The 21,574-nt window shown below is 44.1% G+C and overlaps 1 protein-coding gene across 4 annotated transcripts in view; it reads left to right on the top strand.

Moving 5' to 3' along the window:
- Positions 1-21,574, top strand: part of SUPT5H (SPT5 homolog, DSIF elongation factor subunit) — a 65,655-nt gene that overhangs the window by 18,357 nt on the left and 25,724 nt on the right. For 2 of the 4 annotated variants that reach the window (XM_068250457.1, XM_068250458.1), the window contains exons 5-22: positions 1,048-1,062; positions 5,303-5,372; positions 5,481-5,549; positions 5,644-5,709; positions 7,036-7,066; positions 7,156-7,224; positions 7,906-8,157; positions 8,357-8,446; positions 10,645-10,715; positions 10,801-10,906; positions 13,905-13,998; positions 14,611-14,747; positions 15,118-15,273; positions 16,909-17,055; positions 17,146-17,292; positions 17,419-17,544; positions 17,627-17,708; positions 19,185-19,298. In XM_068250457.1, coding sequence (XP_068106558.1) covers positions 1,048-1,062; positions 5,303-5,372; positions 5,481-5,549; positions 5,644-5,709; positions 7,036-7,066; positions 7,156-7,224; positions 7,906-8,157; positions 8,357-8,446; positions 10,645-10,715; positions 10,801-10,906; positions 13,905-13,998; positions 14,611-14,747; positions 15,118-15,273; positions 16,909-17,055; positions 17,146-17,292; positions 17,419-17,544; positions 17,627-17,708; positions 19,185-19,298 — 1,842 coding nt within the window. The remainder of the gene's footprint in view (positions 1-1,047; positions 1,063-5,302; positions 5,373-5,480; positions 5,550-5,643; positions 5,710-7,035; positions 7,067-7,155; positions 7,225-7,905; positions 8,158-8,356; positions 8,447-10,644; positions 10,716-10,800; positions 10,907-13,904; positions 13,999-14,610; positions 14,748-15,117; positions 15,274-16,908; positions 17,056-17,145; positions 17,293-17,418; positions 17,545-17,626; positions 17,709-19,184; positions 19,299-21,574) is intronic. The other 2 variants (XM_068250459.1, XM_068250460.1) reach the window with 2 other exon arrangements.

Raw genomic sequence — 21,574 nt, 5'->3', positions numbered from 1 at the left:
ATAATCGATTTGACCGCCAATCTGACAGAAAATTGCATTGTGTACCAGGCATTAGTCACTTCCCCAGCATTGCTGGGGCACAGTGGTGTAAATTTATAGCATCCTGTCAAAGATTAAAAAAAAAAAAAAATTCCATGCTCACCTAAGAAAATGGAAGGCTCTGGATCCCTAAGAACCTTTTTTAGTCCTCTCCGTGTCTTCTCGTTCCATCACTGGGCCCCCATTGCAGTAATCTGACCTTTTTTCCCCAACTGGTCAGGTTGAGGCAGTGTTGAGGCACTGCTCCTGCTTTCCATGCAGAAGGTTGGGGGTTTGACTTCTCTGGACCCGACACACAGCAATCTGACTTTAATGTTGAAGAAGCCTTTGAGTCTCCTCTCAAGGCTTCAGATGAACTCGAGTCTCCCGAGTGCTTCGAAGACAAGCGGCTCTGTACTGTGCATGCTCCAACTCAGGACTTTGCCATTCATATTTTGAAGTACTTGGAGATTTGAGTACTTTTGAAACCTCCTGAGAAGATCCGAAGGAGAACCCGGCAGGGCATTTATATGACTAGATCTAGAGAGGACCAGGAAGGCTCTATAGGACTTTGTTATTTTTCTATGTAGCTATATGTATCCTTTAAGGGAGGACCTGCTTGCAGCTAGGTGTTTCCCTGATCAAAATAAATTGTCTGACAAATCTGATCAATAATGCAAAGGTGAAATTACATTCCAGAAATTATATTTGGAGAATCTTTTTAATGGCAGCTGCGAGTGTCCTCCTCCCTTGTATTTTGCCATATCATAGAGTGCGCAGTCTGTACCTTGTTGCTTTCTCACTTTCCCTTTCACCCTGACTACTGCAACCGCTGGTCACCTTCCCCTCTGCATCCTCTCCATTGTATCCCTGTCTTCTGCCTTCCTGCTTCCGTGACTCATGCTGCTTCTTGTACCACATATTATAATTTCTCCCTTTCCCCATTTCCGGTCCCTCATCTGCGCCTCGTGGTTGATTTTTGCCGCTATGTTTTGCACCATTGTGTCTTGGCATCACCTTGGCTCACAGCAGAAGAAATTGAAGGTAAGTTTATCATACTGTGTGCTCCCACCAATCTCTGGTCTAATCCATGAAATATAGGTTTGCATATTAAGCTCCTTGTAATAGATAAGATCTTCAGGAATTGAGATTGCCTGTAGTTCCCCACCATAAATGAGTCCTACAGACAGAGGTAGTGGGATGTGGGTGTCAAAAACACCCTCTAGTGAAAAGATACAGGAGACAAAAGTGGGAGCCCAATGGTGTAGTATGTCAAAAACAATAGAACGTAATAAAAGTAAGAAACTACTCACAAAGGTGGGTTGCAGAGGGGCAACCGACCACAGGAAGCAGGTGGAGACAACAAACCCGACTCCACTCGGGGTGGTCCTTGGGGACCTGGATGCGGTTGCTCTCCTTGGTAAAAGAAAAGGGACAGATATCCGCCGTGGTCGAAGCCACGTGTGGTCTGTACCCACCCCTCAGACAGGTGAGGTAAGGGGGTATGATTGCACAATAAGGGTATAAGAGGCGCCCTGGTGTAATAAAAGCATCTAAAAGCAGTTTAAAACGGGAAATAAATTTGAGGTAGCATACCTCAATGACGAATTTTTTTTTTTATTTAACAAAAGTTTTTATTAATAGCTATTAATAAAAACCTTTGTTAAATACAAATATTTTTTCGTCATTGAGGTATGCTACCTCAAATTTATTTCCCGTTTTAAACTGCTTTTAGATGCTTTTATTACACCAGGGCACTTCTTATACCCTTATCCTACAGACAGAGGTTATAAATGTTTCTGCTGTGCAGGAATCCTGATCCAGGCAAAGTAATAGAAGATTAGGATTATGGAAAAAGTTCTCTGCAGGCTACCTGAGATATATGTGCTGGAGGGAATATTGTTGTAACTTTAACTCATTATCAGCTTCAATCATTTGAGATAAGTGCACTGCCTGTGACCTCAGTCGGCAGAACTCGTTGCGCTGTACTTTTTTGGAGTGCTTTGATCTCTCTCTCCTAGTAGAGAATATAGAAACTGAAAGCAGAATTCCTTTGTTAATGTCCCACACTGCCCCCTAATGACAAGTGGCCATACATTTAAATTACTGCAGTACTAATTATAAGAAGGGAAATGTAACAACAAATAAGAAACCAAAAAATTGTGCTAAGATAAATTGGCCTGGAGCACTTGCAAGCCTCTAAATAAATTGGCTGCTAAAGGGTTAAAAAGGAGAAAGACCTATAGTAGAATGCAGTAAATTATTCTTATGTATATTAGTTCCCCATTATTTGTTTGTACTATGTACAGCGCCACGGAAGATGTTGGCGCTACATAAAAAAATAATAATAATAATCATTCAGGATACCCACTTTACATTAAATATCCTAGTGTCATCATCAGAACTACTTCTCATAGCCATATATTGCTATATATTGGTATGTACCCCCACCCTCCACTAAGGTTTACCCTAGACTGTTTATTATGCAGAATCCCCCCCAGCATTCCGGGAGACCAGTTATATTTTCTACTGGCTTAAAAACTCTCAGTAAATGAACATTTCGCAGAGATCACCTGCCAGTACTAAAGATATTGCCACCTGTGATAAGAGAGGAAAGCGTTTACAATGGCCAAGCGCTGTCTAAATAATTTATAAATGAACATTGTAAAAAAAAAAAACAAGCAATTTTATTCACTTTTATTTTGACTAGAGTTCCCCTTTACGTCATACTGTGCGTAATTCCCGGCATTTGGTGATGATTTGTCACAGCAATCTAAACTCCATTTTCTCAATAAGGAGAGTGCACACCATAAACCTAGGCCTAGTTCACACTGCAAAACGCTCCTTGGTCGTCTTCTTGGACCGCTTCAGTTGTCCTCTAGCCATCCTGGTAGATCTGGCCAATCGCCTTGCATGTGTGATGGAGCCGGACTGACCAGAAGTAGTGGGGTGGCTAGCGGATTACCGGAGCGGACCATGGAGGCGGCGAGGGAGCCCGCGGACGGAGGGTAAGTATAAATGTTTTGCAAACACTTATTTCAGGTTTCCTTTAAGTTTGCCAGAAAGACAACTTAAAGGATTTGTGAAGCAAGGGCAAAAATTCTGTTTAACATACCTAGGGCTTCTTCCAGCCCCCTGCTGTCTGTCAAGTCCCGCACTGTGGTTCAGATCCACTCCAGTGTCCCACTGCCACCCCCTGAAAGATCTGCACATCCAGGATGCATACCTTATCCATCTCACCCGCATGGCCTGGAGCATTGTGTGCAGTTTAAGTCTTTGTGAACTGCATGCGCAGAGCTCTCCCAGCCGCAGGGGCATGAGCGATTGAGCCCACAGTCAGGGGCGCACGTATGGAAGAAGCCTCGGATAATTTAAACTCCTTGCCCTCACCTCGGTTACCCTTAAAGAAAATCTGTAAGTAAAAAAGTTCCCCTGGGGGGTACTCTCCTCGGGCGGGGGAAGCCTCCGGATCCTATCGGGGTTTCCCCCATCCTCCTGTGTTCCACAGCGGTCTCGCTGTGCCCCTCCGAACAACGAGGATGTAAATACTTACCTTCCCGGCTCCAGCGCCGGCGCAGTATCAGCTCTCCGCTCGGAGATAGGTGGAAATAGCCGATCGCTGTTGGTCCGCTCTACTGCACAGGCGCAAGTCTCCTGTGCCTGCGTAGTAGAGCGGACCCGGCAGAAATCGGCTATTTCCGAGCTGAGAGACGCAACAGCGCCACCCGCTGGAGCCAGGGAAGGTAAATATATTAAGCCTTGTCAAGATTGCGGGGCGATTCAGGGGAGCCAGCGCTGGACTGCCTGCAGCTACAGGGGAGGGGGATGCCTCATTGGGACCCTGAGGCTTCCCTCTCCCGAGGTGAGTTTTTTTTTTTTTTTTTTTTTTACAGAGTCTCTTTAATAGGTAATAGAGTTACTACTGTTATGTTAAGATTTCAGCAGACTTTTTTAATTGGTTTTCTACAGAAGGGTGTCATTTGTTCGAAGGAAGTGGAGAAGGTTGCTTCTCGTTTCTCTGACAGGTGTACTTTAGTGGTTAATTCAGAGTGACATTTAGTTTGATCCTGATTAGTTTAAAGGACAACTATCACAAAAGTGTAACATTTAAAATAAATACATATAAATATACACTTCTCCCAGAGTAAAACGGACGAAGTGTTACTTTTTTCCTATGTCACTGCCACTTACAACAGGTAGCGAAAATTGGACTATTCTATCTCATGGGGGTTCTATGTTATTTCTTTATTTACAAAAGCACTGCAGTTGCTCCGTCTATCTGCCAAAACCGTGCGCAAGGAAGCAACGAGGCTGCCTGGTACCTTTTGTGTGGAGCCATTCCAGGGAGTTCTCTTGTAAAGAATAAACGTAATACTCAGAATCTCCCATGAGGAGATGGCCTGGTCCAAGATCTGTCAGCGTTTTACTACCTGCTTTAAGTGTCAGCAGTATTGGAAAAAGGTAATTTATAGTGCATTTTTCTCTAGGAGAAATGTACATTTTATATATGTATTTTAAATGTTAACCTTTTTTTGTGATAGCAGACCTTTTACCTTTTAGCAGACAAATAAAGTAAGATTTTATTTGGCTGCAGGGACACATTTATTCTACCGCTAGGCAAGTGTGCCTTCCCCAGCCTGGCAGGGTATGCAGAGCGGCGCAGGGAGCTGTTATAGTTACTTACTGTGGACGCTGGACTGACTTCCTCTCCATCCACGCACGGCGCTGCACTCCCAGCATCCTCTTCTGACTTCCAGTAACATATTATTACATGTGATCGGGGCACAGAAGATGTCAGCGGTGCAGCGCCACTCAGTGATGCAAGAGACTTTTCCATTACCCCTCTTCCACCACCGGGTGGTGATGCACCACTGGCACTATCCTCTGAGCCCCAATCACATGTAATAACATATGATCGGGAGTCAGAAGAAAATGCCGGCAGTGCAGTGCCACAGATGGAGGAAGAAGAGAAGCCGGGCCAGAATCAGGAAAAGGTGAGTATATTAAAAAAAAAATGCTCCCTGTGCTGCTCTGCATGACCTCAGTAGGCGGAACGAGTTCTGCCGGCTGAGGTTAAAATGAGTGCAGCATCTTCAAACTAAATATTTGATAGAGGTTAAGGGGTTAAGCTCTTAAAGGCCGAGGCTAGCTCTGTTGTCATCATCATCATGATCACAACATTTGCAGTGACTGCAGTGCTGCCTAGGCACACTCACATGCACACAGCAGAACATCCGTTATTGTAGGCTTGTTCCCACTCTGACATATGAATGTTTTCCCACAGCGTCAAATATCGATAATGTTGTGCTGGATGAGGATCGATCTGGAGCCAGGCGCCTGCAGAACTTGTGGCGGTAGGTGCCATGTGACATAAACCGCTACGGATGATTGTATAGCTCCCAAGATGGTGGCGGTCACCGCTCTGCTTCCGTGCTTCTGACATTGTTATTCTTCCTCAACAGAGACCAGAGAGAGGAGGAGCTGGGGGAATATTACATGAAGAAATACGCCAAGTCCTCTGTCGGCGAACAGTAAGAATGCTACTCGGGTTTCCTCCGGTTCAATTACCCATTGCCTTTCCCTACCTTACTGGACTTTTCACCTTATCCCCTTTTTTGTTTACAGTGTATATGGAGGAGTAGATGAGCTGTCAGATGACATCACCCAACAACAGTTGCTTCCTGGAGTCAAGTAAGTACCATTTCCCATAATCCTTTGCCTTTCATTGGCCACATGGATCATGGACTGTGCTGTGCCATCACCATCAGTGTATACTGAGGCCTGGGACCCACGTGTGTGATTTCAGTAGTGCTTTGGTATCACTGGCAATCCCAAAAATGGGTATGGTGATGGAAATAAATGCAGATGAACCCACTCCTGCAATTGTTGTTTGACGAAATCGCAATCACGGGTCCTGCAGCATTTTTTGAGCGCTTGCGCTCCAGTACAGAAGATAGGAGCGCTGAAAATGTGCTTTTCAAAAGCAAGCAGCATCAACTGTGGGCTATTTTTTTGTGGTTTTTCAGTAAAACTTAATATACTTTGCAGGTCTCCCGATGTCTGGCTTTCAGCATGTAGACCCGCTACTTTGCACAAGAAGTGATCTGTGCTTCTCTAATTGGAGATAGAGAAAGACCTATGACCTCTTTTGTTCTAGAAGGTGGGTCTGCGTGCTGAAAGCTGGCAAAAATGAGGTCTGGTAAGTATTTTACACTTTATTTCCCTAGGTTTAAAAAAAAAAAAAAATCAGAAAAAGTTACAGTTTATTGTTCAGTGATTCCAGATGCCCGCTAATCTCGCAACTCGCCCAGGGGATCGCTGCACAAAGTGCTTGCATGATTGCAAAGTGCAGCAGTGGACTTAACATATAGTTTAGGGAAAATCTACCAAGATGTCAGAGAGGAATCAGTCTTTTAGAAGAAGATTTTTTTTGTTATCCTATGTCCTGCGTCATCCTGTCCCTGTGACTGTGTGTTTGCGCTACTGCGCATGTGCAGCATGGACAGCGGTTGGGACAGGATAACGGGGCCAGGGAGCTGGGCGGGTGTGTGCGCGGATCGGTGCACTGACATGTGGTGGCGGTGTGACAGACCTGGAGCCTGTTTTTAAACGGGCTTAGGTCAACCAGTCCGTTTAATAAGATTCCCACTCTACCAGTCCTGTGTTTCACTTACTAAACTGAAAAGCTACTATGGCTAGGTACTCTCACACATGCCATGGTACTTGATGAATGAGCGCAGCCTTTCTAACGGAGTTCAAAAGTAAAAAGCTAACAGATCTGACAGGTTTTACATTAATCCATCTCTTCATGGGCGATTCTCAGTATTACCCTTTTTCTAAAAAAAAAAAAAAAAAAAAAAGCACTGGGAAAGCTGCCTAATTCATTTCAGATTGTGCTCTGTGAATGCATTCCTTTTTGTAATAATTTACAACTGTATGCTGGTACATGACTCGTTATTTGCGTATCAATGTGTATCAGTGTTGTTCCGAGCTCATACGCTTCTGTGCTCTTTGCAGAGATCCCAATCTGTGGACAGTGAAATGTAAGGTGAGTGTTAAGCCCGAGTTTGAGAAGAACAGAGATGTAGAAGATGTGGTTTTCCTCCATTCATAATGGTTTTCTTTGTATATCTGTAGATTGGAGAAGAGCGAGCCACTGCCATTGCCTTGATGAGAAAATTCATTGCCTACCAGTTCACTGATGCAGTAAGTGGAAATCTCTTCCTCTACGAGTCTAACCCTTCCCAGTCCAATTTTCAAGGGGGACATGGGTGATGAGCCAATGGAGGCTGTTGGGTTCTTTACCATCTTTTTCTAGTGGTAGGAGGCGACCCGACCATCAGAGGGCAGCACCAGCTCCCGTGCTGTAGCTCTGTCCTGCATTTACTGTATATTTTAGTACATCGTTGTAGTGTGGGGCTGGCAGTGATGAGTCCAACACTTTGATCTTAAGAGACTACCGCCATGTTGGATTATTTCCAACAACAGTATCCCTAGCTGCTGCCATTATGCCCCTTGCCCCAGACTATGGCATCTGAGCTGGAGGGGAATAATCCGAATCTGCTAATTTTAACGCAGTGCTTTGGACGCCACCATAGGCCGTAATGAGAATTACACCTATAGTGGCACTCAGTGACTCAAATTAGGAAAAGAAGAGGTAAATCAGCTGCCAACAATAGCTGGTGCCCGAATTACATATTCCACCAAGGCCAGGACCAAGTCCATCAGTGGATTGGAAAGGGCTACATTTTCACTGTATCCTTCTGTCTATGTACCAGCTTTTATTATAGCCTCTGTCCATCCACACATCAGTTGACCGTCTTTGTTTTAGCTATAATCTCATGCTGTTACATTTGCAATCCTCATTCTTTTTCTTCTGTCTTCCAGCCACTTCAGATAAAATCTGTGGTAGCACCAGAGCATGTCAAGGGATACATCTACATCGAGGCCTACAAGCAAACTCACGTCAAGCAAGCCATTGAAGGAGTGGGCAACCTGCGGATGGGCTTCTGGAACCAGCAAATGGTGCCCATCAAGGAAATGACAGATGTCTTGAAAGTGGTGAAAGAGGTCACAAATCTCAAGCCTAAATCCTGGGTCCGACTGAAGAGAGGCATCTACAAGGATGATATTGCTCAGGTGAGTGTGAAAATGTGTGTGTGTTAATGCAAGTTTTAAGTCCACCACAAATGATTGGTTTTACAAAAGGAGTGTAGTCTAATCGAGTGTCCGGAGCCTTTGTCCTATTTTTTTAGTTGAAAACTGGGGAGGTGGGATTATCCGCAGTGATATTGTTTGCTTTGGTATTATGGCATAATAAATTATTGTATTGTTCTAGGTGGATTACGTTGAGCCCAGCCAAAATACAATCTCTTTGAAAATGATTCCGCGAATTGATTACGACCGCATCAAAGCACGAATGAGTCTGGTAAGTCTAGTTACATAACCTTACTACCATGTATAATATTAATTATGGTGTGCAGTATGAAGCTGCCAGTTCTGAAAGACGGATGAGCAGCCAGATGACTGCTTCCGGGACAGCTTCTGTATTGTGACCCTTTTATCTCTGTTGACCACTGCAGCAGTCATGGACTTGCCACCCTTCTCAGCTCAGTATTTGCGAGTGGCCTTCCATTACTGTGATGTAATATTGGGGGGGGGGGGGTGTTGGGCTGAATTTTTCTCAGGAACTGTTCATTTTTGCTATAGTACACAAATAGTGCTCATTTCAAAGTCACATTGAGGGAAGGTTTCAATTGTGGAATGGGTTTAATGACACCTTCTTTAAAGTGACAAGCAATAATTGTTTTTAAATGTGCTAGATCGGCCCCCTAGCACTCTCAAGAACGGCGATATGGCCCCTGCTGCTGTAGATGCTTCCCGGTTTCTCCTCACTCCTGCCGCTGCTTGCCGAGACCCTCTTTAACATTGGGGGCTGTACAATCCTAGTCTGGTATGAGCGTGGCCACACCGCACCTATGTGAGTATGGAGCCACTTTGTCCTCGAGCGGCTCCAGGTTACTGCACAGGCTTGGCCGTGCTCATGGTTGAAGGGGAGCACAGCACTGATGTTAAAGTAAATGGGAACCGGGTATAGATATAAAAAAGCCAGATACTCACCTAGGAAGAGGGAAGGCTCTGGGTCCTATAGAGCCTTCCTGTTCCTCCCCTGGTGCTCTCAGTGCTGCGCTGTCCCCGGGAGCAGTATTTGACTAATTTGGTCGAATACTGCTCACTCCGCTGGTGAAGGAGGCTTCGTAAAGTCTTCAGGAGCCCGAGTGCTCCAGAAGACAGGCCTCTCCAAACTGCGCACGTGCGAGAGTGCCCTGCGTGTGCGCAGTATGGAGCCTCCTGTCTTCGGGAGGACTATGCTCCTGAAGACTTCTAAAGTCCCCGGCGGCGGGGGATTCAAACACTGGAGCCATCACTGCACGGGGGCATCGGGAGAGGAGAGGGAAGGCTCATTAACCTCCCTGGCGGTTAATTTTTTTTTTCAAATGATGAAAAAAAACTTTTTTTTTAATTTTTTTTTTTTGTTTCATGTAAAGCTACCAGAGTGGTAGCTACATGAAACACCACTAGAGGGCGCATGTGGCCCTCTAGTCCGATCGCCGCCGGCAACAATAGCAAACAGGGGAACGCGTATATAACGCGTTCCCCTGTTTGGCTTCTCCTGTCGCCATGGCGACCGGCATGACGTCATGGACGTCAGCCGACATCCTGACGTCAGGCGCACTCGATCCAGCCCATAGCGCTGCCCGGAACTCATTGGTCCGGGCAGCGCAGGGCTCTGGCGGGGGGGGGGGCCCTCTTCTGCCGCTGCGTGCGGGCGATCGCCGCAGAGCGGCGGCGATCAAGCTGTGCGCGCAGCTAGCAAAGTGCTAGCTGCGCGCACAGCACTTTACATGATGAAAATCGCCCCACCAGGGGCTGAGATATCTCCCTGTGCGGCATAGCGCCAGGGAGGTTAAGACCCAGAGCCTTCCCTCTCCTTAGGTAAGTATCTGGCTTTTTTTTTTTTTTTTTTTTTTTTTTTTATAGAGAGACTGATCCCATTTACTTTAAAGATTTTCTGATCTTTTTTTTTAAGAAAATTGAATGCTGCGGGATAAATTGTAAGTTTCTTTATTTATAAACCTTAAACCTGAACATTCCTACATAATAAAGTCCCAGGTTTCTGCGTACGTGCGCGTGTGTAATGCCGCATTGCACAAGCACAGGGGTAGGGGGAGCGTGTTGGTATTATATGCGCTCTGCTCTGCGACTGTTACCGAACGGGCTAACATTGCTAGTTTTTACCATAATTTTTTTTCATAATTGGGCACAAATTGAGCACATTTGTGTGATAAATTGGTCAGATTTTTCAAAAATGGCAATCAATTGGGAAAATGAATCATAATTCTTGAATCAAAAATATATAAAACAGTGTACTATGTGTTTGTACCTTCACACCAAGCTTTGTTCTGTTCATAAAGTACAGAAAGTTTATGCAAATGTTATTGCAGTTGGAAAATAAGTCGGATACAAAATGGCTTGTGTAGTGATAAACTTTTGTGCTAATACTTGAATTCTTCTGATTTTAATTATTTTCATAATACTTTCTTTTTGTATTTTTCTGCTCTGTAGAAAGATTGGTTTGCGAAGAGGAAGAGGTTCCGCAGACCCCCGCAGAGACTCTTCGATCCAGAGAAGATCAGGTCAGGACTTTACACTTTCTAGTTAGGGTATTAATATATATACTCAGCACAACACCGGCTCACGCAGGTCACTTTGTTCCTGCAGGTCGCTGGGAGGAGACGTTTCCTCCGATGGAGATTTCCTTATCTTTGAGGGAAACCGTTACAGTCGGAAAGGATTCCTCTTTAAGAGCTTCGCAATGTCTGCTGTGGTAAGTTACTTTTTTATTTTATCCCCTTTACTCCTAGAAAAGCCACCTACAGTGCCCAAACCCAATCGCATATGATGCACGTAATACTGGTGCCATGAGTAAATCCTGGTACACACATCCTATTTTGATTGGACAAGTTTACCAGCTCCACGTAGAGAGCTTGCCTACACAATCTGTTCATAGTATTATTCAAAGTGTGTTGGACTTCATGCCACATGGAGGTGGTAAAATTGGTCAGGGATTGGCCACTCAAAATTGAATGGGTGTATGTACCATTAGAATATTGCAGTCTTAACATTATACATAGTAATTTGCAGCTCTGTGTTGTGGAGGGCCAACACATAAAGGAAATAAGTGACAATTATTTTGCTTTTCTTTACTTAGATTTTGTACTTATTTTCAGATCAGATTTGTTATCAGAAAAATGGCCCACATAAAACTGTGATATTCATTTAGCACTCCACCTGCTGGTCTAATTGACAAGCAATGGAAATAGTACGGGGAGTATAGAGCCAGATAAGATGGCTCTTTATAGGACTATGGGGCTTAGCTATTAGTCACCTAGTCTGGAGACTTTGCTATTGTAATGTTAAGGTTTTGCTTTCTTAACCTCCTTGGCGGTATGAAAAATACCGCCAGGAGGGAGCGCAGCAGTTTTTTTTTAAATTTTTTTTTTTTTTATCATGTAGCGAGCCGAGGGCTCGCTACATGATAGCCGCTGCTGAGCGGCATCCCCCCGCCCGCTTCGATCGCCTTCGGCGATCTCCGATCAGGAAATCCCGTTCATAGAACGGGATTTCCTGGAGGGCTTCCCCCGTCGCCATGGCGACGGGGCGGGATGACGTCACCGACGTCACTGACGTCGGGACGTCATTGGGAGTCCCGGGCCACCCCTCGGCGCTGCCTGGCACTGATTGGCCAGGCAGCGCTGGGGTCTGGAGGGGGGGGGGGGGCCCGCGCCGCAGCAGATAGCGGCGATCGGGCAGGGGCCGGCGGCGATCAGAGTGCTGGCGCAGCTAGCAAAGTGCTAGCTGCGTCCAGCAAAGCAAAAATTATGAAAATCGGCCCAGCAGGGCCTGAGCGGCACCCTCCGGCGGCTTACCCCGTGTCACACACGGGGTTACCGCCAAGGAGGTTAAAGCGGCATATAACCCTGCATTTCAACTTTGCTCTAAAATATTATTTACAGCATATTATATGCAAAAAGCATTTTTTTTTTTTACTAGACCAGCATTGGAAGGGTTAAACACAGAGGTTTAAAGGTCCTGGAGAGATATGCAGAAGTTCAGATAGATACATTCTATTTAGTTACATGTATCTATTGATAAACAGTTACACACTCTTTGGCTGTCGTCCAAGCTCATTCTCAGTGAGAGAGATGAGTCACATTCAACACTTAGATACATTATGTAAACAAAATGTATCTATTTCAGCTTCCGATGCGTCTGCAAAAATCTAAAGGAACTTTAAAGCCCTGTGTAACCCTTCCAATGCTGGTCTAGTAAAAAAAAAATGCTGGTTGCATATAATATACTGTAAATAATGTTTTAGAGCAAAGTTGAAATGCAGGGTTATATTCCGCTTTAAAGAGTAGCTGTCGGGCATAATATCAAAAATCAATTCTTTATTTTTATCTGGTAAACAAGTAATACGGATGCTAACCAGGCAATCCAAAAGTTAAAATCTCTATTACTTTTCTTGTTTAGAAATGATCATTCCCCAGTTTACCTGGCTTTTATTTGGTACGTTGCCACAAAAAGGGAAGTTACAGAGCATGCTGGGTTGTCCTTTTTTTGCTTCTGTACATTAGTTAAGTCTGAGGGGATATAAAGAAGCAAAAAAAGACAACCCAGCATGCCCTGCAACTTCCTTTGTGCGGCAACGTACCAAATAAGAGTCAGGTAAACTGGGGAATGATCATTTATAATCAAGAAAAGTAAAAGAGATTTTAACTTTTGGATTGCCTGGTTAGCATTCTTATTACTTGTTTACCACATAAAAATAAAGAATTGATTTTATGCCCTGGCGTGTAAATCTTAAAATTTAAAACATATGCAAATAAGAAATACATTTCTTCCTGAGTATGAGCCATAAATTACTTCTCTCCTATGTTGTTGTCACTTACAGTAGGTAGTAGAAATCTGACATTACTGACAGGTTTTGGGTTAGTCCATCTCTTCATGGGGGATTCTCAGCATGGCCTTTATTCTTTATAAAGGCATTCCCTGAAAAAGATTTATACAAAGGTGCTGGCCAGCCTCCAAAATCTGTCGGTAATGTCCGATTTCTACTACTTACTGTAAGTGACAGCAACATAGGAGAAAAGTAATTTATGGCTCATTTTACTCTGAAAGAAACGTACTTCTTATTCCTATATGTTTACATGTATTTGAAATTTTAAGATTTTCAAAACAGAGGTCCTTTAAAACAAATGTGAGGCTAGCTAAAAATAAAAAAGTTAGATACCCATTTAGATGGAAGGCTCTGAATCCCATAGAGTCTTCACAGTACTCTTTCCCTGCCCTTGGCCCACCACTGTCCCTTGTTTAAATTGCATGCCTTCGGGACTCTTAGACTTTGAAAGCACTTGTCCCTGAGTGCTTTCAAAGATGGGCGTATCCATACTGCACATGCATGACCCTGGAATTGGCCATACGCATTATAGACCTTCTCATCTTCAGTATAGTCTGGGACACGAGTATTTCCAAAGAAGTCACAAGGATTCCCCCGAAGGCGTATTTGATCAAAGAACTTTAATGGGTTCCGGAAGTGGAACGAGGGGACAGAGTGAGAAACGGGAGGGCTCTATGGGATCCAGAACCATCCATCTCCATATTTAACTCATTTTTTTAGGTGGTTCAGTTTTACTTTACCAGTACATTGACACCCTCTTCCGCTCAGTAATCATTGCCAGTTGGAGGACCAAAATAGCTGAAAGGTTTATTTGTAATGAGATTTATTTTTTTTATTAATGGTGTCTGTTTATCTTTTTGCGCAGATCACAGACGGAGTGAAGCCAACGCTCTCAGAATTGGAAAAGTTTGAAGATCAGCCTGAAGGGGTTGACCTTGAGGTGGTAACAGAAACAACAGGTAATGGAGCATGATGATCTGGCCAGTCGCGGCTAGTCTTCTACACATGCAAGGCCCATCTCAGGTTGCCTTAAAGCCTGCTTGAATAAGTTGAAGATTGGGGATGATCCTGGATGATGGGGAAAGGGAGGGAGTTATATAGAGTAGGGGCTGCTCTGAAGAAGTCCTGAAACCTTGCAAGGGGTGCACATCCGCCCAGTATTAGATGGGCGGAGAAACAGGTTTGGGGAGTGTCTCTGGACGAGATTTGATCTGATGGGGAGGTATGGTGGGTGGATTTGTATGATTTGTATGCCAATCAGAGCAGTTTATATGTAGTTCGGAGGGGGACAGGGAGCCAGTAAAGGGACTTGAGAAGAGAGGCAGCTAAAGAGGAGCGATGGGAGGAGTGAATGAGCCTGGAAATCACCAACCTGCTTTAGTAGGGAAAGTAATGTCAGTATTCTACAGAAAGTAAATCAAGCAAAAGGTTTTCTCAGACTGCAGGGATAATAGCCACATTGCATGGAAGACACCATTGGGCAGAGCACATTATAGTTCTAATGTCTTGTTGTTTTCCTATGTTGAACTTTTCATTTTGTGATGTACAATAGTCTTCTGTGCTGTGTGCAGGGAAAGAGCGTGAGCACAGCCTGCAGCCCGGAGACAATGTGGAGGTCTGCGAGGGTGAGTTGATCAACCTGCAGGGTAAAATCCTCAGCGTGGACGGAAACAAGATCACCATCCTCCCCAAACACGAGGACCTCAAGGTAAGCATACAGTCAATAAAGTAAGTGTAAACGGCGGCGCGCATGCGCAGACCAGACCCGTTACAGTTATCTCGAGTTTTCTTTAAATCTTAAAGTATTTTTAATTTGTTTTTTTTTTTACTTTTAAAAACAAAAATATGAATTAGTAAACAATTATTTATCACATCAGTTTATTATCACTTCATCTTTGGAACTAATAGCATGTTAAGTAGGCTTGATGCCTATGAGCCCACAAGATTGCTCAGCTTTCCACTGTAGATTGCAGCGGTTTACAATCCATACAAACCATATATCCATTATTGACAATGCATGGACTCTTTCACATCTACGTTGTATAGTTCATCTGCCTTTGTACCTTCTCCAACAACAGGACATGCTGGAGTTCCCGGCTCAGGAGTTGAGGAAGTACTTCCGAATGGGGGATCACGTCAAAGTCATCGCAGGGCGATACGAAGGGGACACGGGCCTTATTGTGCGGGTGGAAGACAACTTTGTCATTTTATTCTCTGACCTCACTATGCACGAGGTGAGTCACCCCATGTAGACCATCAGTCATCTTAAAGAGAAACCGTAACCAAGAATTGAACTTCATCCCAATCAGTAGCCGATATCCCCTTTTACATGAGAAATCTTTTCCTTTTCTCAAACGGATCATCAGGGAGCTCTGTATGGCTGATATTGTGGTGAAACCCCTCCCACAGTGGGAGGTCATGGTCCTGACAGTTTCCTGTCTGTGAACCTCATTGCATTGTGGAAAATAAGCTGTTTACAGCTGTTTCCAACTGCCAAAAAAGCAAGTAGCATCTCCTTCCACTGACATCACCTGCCAGCAGTAATAATGTCACCATGTGTTAAATGTCAGAATGTAAATCAGGGAGCGGAAAGATTTTACAATGGGCAAACACTGAGTCTGTCTGTTGTATTCAAATTACCACTCTCAGTTTCCTGACTTTCTCAGGACTCTTATCGCGTTTTTAGCAGCCTTCACTTGTTAAAATGAAGGACTAAATAAAGTTAAACCTAAAGACAGCGCTTTACCATACAGACTTTGAGAAAAAGCAGAGTACCAGTTACATGAGCAGGAAAGTTTGATGGCTTACTTACTCTGTAAGGAAGCATAACTTCAATTTTGTAGCACTGTTAGAAAATCATAACAGTTTGCAGATTTAACCTCCTTGGTGGTTGAATTTTTCCGCCAAGGAGGCTGCATTGCACTTTTTTTTAAAAAAAATGTTTTTTGTTTCATGTAGCTACCTGAGTGGTAGCTACATAAAACACCACTAGAGGGCGCATGTGTCCCTCTAGTCCGATCGCCGCCGGCCACAAAAGTAAACAGGAGATTGCGTATAGAACGCGATCTCCTGTTTGGCTTCTCCTGTCGCCATGGCGACGATCGGAATGACGTCAGTTGACGTCAGACCCATCCGATCCAGCCCTTTGCGCTGCCCGGGACTGATTGGTCCGGGCTGCGCAGGGCTCTGGCGGGGGGCCCTCTTCCGCCGCTGCGTGCGGACAATCGCCGCAGAGCGGCGGCGATCGAGCTGGACGCGCAGCTAGCAAAGTGCTGGCTGTGCGTACAGCAATTTACAGAACAGGAATCACCCCACCAGGGGCTGAGATATCCTCCGGCGGCTTACCCCGAGCTCAGCTCGGGGTTACCGCTAAGGAGGTTAAATGACAAAATACGAAGGACATCTGTAAAGAAATAGTGGTTTTTTATCAGTTAAGTGAATATGACATTTATTTTAGACACACTGTATTTTCTACACTTAATCACCTCCTTTATTTAAGAATGTATAATATCTTTTTACAAGATTTTTCAATCCCTTTTGTTGTTGTAGCATCACACTCTTCCCCTATGGGTTGGGGGTGGGACTTCATGTTAATGCTGCTGAACAAACAGTTACCTGCATTCTGCAGTTAAATGACAAGCGGTGCAGAGAGAGACGAGATTAACCTTACAGTTGCAAGTTATGTTACACACAGAGAGTACCTTGTGTGGCAAATAAAATCAAACACATTTAACTATATCCTTTTCCAGAATTTTTCTTTCAAGTCAGGAATACATTCTCTCAAGTTTCTGTTGTTTTTCAAACACCTAATGAAATATTCTTGTATATAGTTTTTAGATGTAATTCCCTGATTTCTTCTCCTACTCCAGTTGAAGGTTTTGCCCCGGGACTTGCAGCTGTGCTCAGAGACGGCCTCTGGTGTGGATGTTGGGGGGCAGCATGAATGGGGAGAGCTGGTGCAGCTTGACCCACAGACGGTGGGGGTAATTGTACGTCTGGAGCGAGAGACCTTCCAGGTGAGTCTCATAGCCGGAGGCTAAAGGGAAAATAATCCTAGCCCAAAACAATTAGCTCAACCTTTTATTGACGTTACTTTTCACCTGTAGGTCCTTAACATGCACGGTAAGGTTGTCACAGTTCGGCACCAGTCTGTAAACCGGAAGAAGGACAATCGTTTTGCTGTTGCGTTAGACTCTGAAGAGAACAATATCCACGTGAAGGACATCGTCAAGGTCATCGATGGTCCCCATTCGGTGAGAGACTCACCAGTTGCTTTTTCTTCAACAGTCCTGTCTCAAGTGGCTCCTGCCCAGTATCTTTATCCTTATGATCCAGGTGTACAATCATTCACAGTTTCCTCCTTTTATTAATTTTTTCAGGGCCGCGAGGGAGAGATCCGCCACCTGTTCCGGAACTACGCCTTCCTGCACTGTAAGAAGCTGGTGGAGAACGGAGGCATGTTTGTGTGCAGGACCCGCTATCTGGTCCTTGCTGGAGGATCCAAGGTAAAGCTCATCATCAGTGTTTTGTAGCTACTTATACTTATTTGTCAGTTCCATTCCTCATTCTGCTTTACTTCCTCCTCAGCCTCGAGATGTCACAAATCTCACCTTTGGCTTTGCTCCAATGAGTCCTCGAATCAGTAGCCCCGCCCACCCTGCTGGCGGAGGTAAGTATCCTTTTAAGCCCCAGGCCAGCTACTTTTTATATGCATTTGATACGTTATTTTACATTTATTATACATAAAGAAACCCCCCCCCCCCCCCAAGGAAAAAAGTTCATATATCCTCAGCAACAGACAGCTGCCTCCTCACTCCCAGGCAGCCTGAATCTCTCCTTTTTAGTGCCCCGAAGCCATACCTCCCTAATGACAGAAGGCTTACCATGGCTTTAGACTGATTGGTAGGAGGGCAGAAGTGAGTTAGCAGGGAGCTGCTGATTACTGAGGTGAAATGAGAAGCCATGGATTTATGCAGCAGATTTTATTTTGCAAAAACAGTAAGGGCTTTTTGAGATTGCAAAGAATCTCTGGCAATTCCAAAAAGCGCTATTCTAATGAGTCAGTGCAGGAGAGCCCACAGGAGAAATTGTGATTTAGGCAAATTACATTTGCCGGTCCAGCAGCATGTTGGACTTGCGCCCACTGGGAACAGCGCTTGCGCTTCCTAAAGCGCACTTGCTTTGTGTGTCATTTTTGGCTGCGATTTGTGCCATGATTTGCTGATATTTGCAAGCGATGTACATGGGACTGTACAATGCTTACGATTTGCATTCTGCATTTTGAGTAAAGTTTTACCTACCTGCTGGGTGTGTGTGCGCGCACGCGAGGAGCAGGGCTACATGCGCAAAGATCCAGCATGTAGGTAGAACTTGATCCAAAACTCCACACAGGCATGCAAAATCGCTTTTGAACAGCTATTCAAAAGCAGTTACGCACCATTTAAAAAATGCTGCAGTACCTGTGATTGTGATATCCCTAATCGCAATCGCATCTGTGGGTTTGCAATCACTGACTTTTTCAGTAGCCTAGCAGTTTGGGAATCTCCTGCGATTTCAAAGTGTGGCTATGAGTGCACTAGCCGGCCGTAGCCTTTTTGGAGCAATTGCACTCCAATGTAAAAGATGGGAATGCTGCAAAATCGCCGTATAAAAGCTTTTGCAACAATTTTTAGGACCTGAACCTTGAAAAAAAAAATAGAAATTGCAATTGCTTCTAAACGTACCAAAAATTGCTGTACAACCCACTGGCAAAACCGCTGAGTTATTGCGATTAGTGATCTGTTCTAGGTGCCTGGCCTAACTATGTAATAAAAACAAACTCTATGCATAATTGTAAAGTTCTATCCCATGCGTATAAAAAAACTACCTCAACTCAGGTTTGAAAGGTTGTCTATGGTGTTGAGGAAAATTATCTCCTAACATTGAAATCTCAACTGATAAAAAAATTTAGCCAATAAGAGCCTGTAGCTGCCGATTTATCAACCAGCTACTTGATTATCCGCTACTGGCTTTGATTGGCCAGATTTCTCTCCGTCTCTGGTTTAGTAGAGATGTCCATTTTGGGAGATAGTTTTGTTCAATGTTGTCAGTCCTGGACTACAGTAGTATTACTTGTATTAATAGACATTGTCCATCATGCTGACAGGACAGCGTGGCGCTATGGCAGGCGGAGGAGCAGGAGGAGCAGGCAGAGGAAGAGGCCGAAGAGACAACGAGCTGATTGGCCAGACTGTACGGATTTCTCAAGGTCCATACAAAGGTGAGTGTGTTGTAGCTGGAATGCAGAAAAGGCATCATCATTTTTGTGGGGAAATGTGGAGAAGAAGAAATTTCAGTTTTTTTGAATACTATTTTTCTTTCTTAAAGATACTCTGAAGCAAACAAAAATGACTATTTTTACCTTCTAGTTCACTTCAGTATCTCATTTAGTGTAAACCGCCGCATCCCCACCGCAAAACAAGGGATAAACATCCACGTGCTGCCCTGAGAGGCAGAGCTTTCTGCTGTAGCTCTGCCTCTCCTGACGTCAATCGCCGTGCGGATCTCTGCCTCTCCCCGCCCCTCTCTGGAAAGGAAGAGTGAGAGGTGGCGATCCGCGGCGATTGACATCAATAGAGGCAAAGCTGCAGCTGAAAGCTCTGCATCTTTCAGGAAGCGCCGGCCGGATTGACCCCTGGGAATTGGGGGGGTGTAAAGCCCTCGTCTTGCGGTGGGGATGCGTCTGTTTACATCTAATGAGAGTACTGAAACGAACTAGAAGGTAAAAATAGCAATTTTTGTTCGCTTCAGTCTCTCTTTAAAGAGGAACTGTACAGACATATACAGCAGAATCCCTATTATCTGGCACAGACTGGGAATTGCCTAATGCCGGATATGTGTCCTTGACGGTTGCTTGACTAGTCGGCAACCAGTCCTAAAATAACACCTCATTATTTATTGAGAAAAGGGAGACCGAGAGCCCAATATAGTGTAGTATGTTGTATAAATAGAGAAAAATGTTAAAAGTAAGTATTATACTTACAAACCTGGGTTGCTCTAAGGCAACCACTGTATACGCAGGTGGGGAGATTAAGCCTGACCCCACTCAGGACTAAGATGTCGCTCTCTGTAGATAGGAAAAGAGGGTATATCACCCTTCCACCAAGGGTGGACAACTTAATATGCAAGGATACAGAGGCGCCAGTAGGATAAAACAAGATAAAAGGTTTAAAACAGTTTAGGTGGCGGTGGTGGACCGTCCACACACAAACAGACAAAAATCGCTGTTGATTGTAGAAAAAAAATTCACAATTTATTCACATACTCCTACATAAAAGTGCAACGCGTTTCACGGGCAAACATCCCGCTTCATCAGGCAATAAACGAACGGAGTATCTCACTGCAAAATGACAGAGATGTAAAGCATGTCAGGGAGCTGTATACAGACGTAGAAACTGTCAAAGAAAAACATCTCTTTTCTTGTTGGTGCAAAGTATGTCAACTATTATAATAGTATCTGTGGGGTAGTGGAAAGAATGAGGGGGGGAAAATACTATAGTGGGGGAATGTGAGCAGGGAGGGCAGGGTGGTGGGTTGTGACCAGGGGATGGAAAGTACTGGCATGGATAGGTAAATATAGCTGAATTGAGAACAAGCTATTGGGGATGTGTGTCCTGTGATATAATGAACTATGTGGAATGGGGATGGTGTAGCTTACAAGGCAATTTTCAACAACAAAACTAGCAAAGGTAAATACCCAGAGTGTCTGAAAAGGAGCTGTCTATGATTGAGGAAAAAGACAAAACTGACAAAAAAGACAGGCATGAAAACAATGATGATGATCAAACTTACCAGCTCTGAGTATATTGATAGCTTGGCACCTCTGTGCTATAGTAACTGTGTGTGGGGTTTAAATAGGGAGGCTAATTGTCTAATGAGTTGATTTGGATCAGGAGTGAGAGAGGGAGGGAGGGAGGGAGGGGCGTGTGTGATGGACTGAGGCTGTCACTAGCCGGGGTATATTATCGCCCCCTGGTGGTGCAGAAGTAAAATTCATTATGCACAAGTTATTATGTAGAATGTATACATATACAATTTAAAAAACAAAATAAAAACAAATTGCATACCTAAATACATACATATGTACATACATGTACCTTATTACACAAAAAGGCAAAAATATTTCGTATAAAAATATAGAAATCCATTATGTGCATGTATAGAAATAGAACAAGGCCTAAATTACAGTGCATGCCATTCCCAATCGCAGCAGTTGTCGACTGCTGGAATGGTCCCAATTGACCATGATAAAACTGGAAAGTAAGATTAAATCTCTTCTTATAGATATCCAGTACCATATAAATTATAACATTGTAATAAATATAAAAAAGCGCTGCGCTGCGTAATATGTTGGCGCTTTATAAATACAATAAATAAATAAATAATAAATAAAATTAAGTGTAAGCTACACCATCCCCATTCCACATAGTTCATTATATCACAGGACACACATCCCCAATAGCTTGTTCTCAATTCAGCTATATTTACCTATCCCTG

Source organism: Hyperolius riggenbachi, chromosome 8 (assembly GCF_040937935.1).
Source record: "Hyperolius riggenbachi isolate aHypRig1 chromosome 8, aHypRig1.pri, whole genome shotgun sequence".
Lineage (NCBI taxonomy): Eukaryota > Metazoa > Chordata > Amphibia > Anura > Hyperoliidae > Hyperolius > Hyperolius riggenbachi.
The sequence above is the reverse complement of the archived record's forward strand: the minus strand, read 5'-3'. Positions and strand labels throughout refer to the sequence as shown.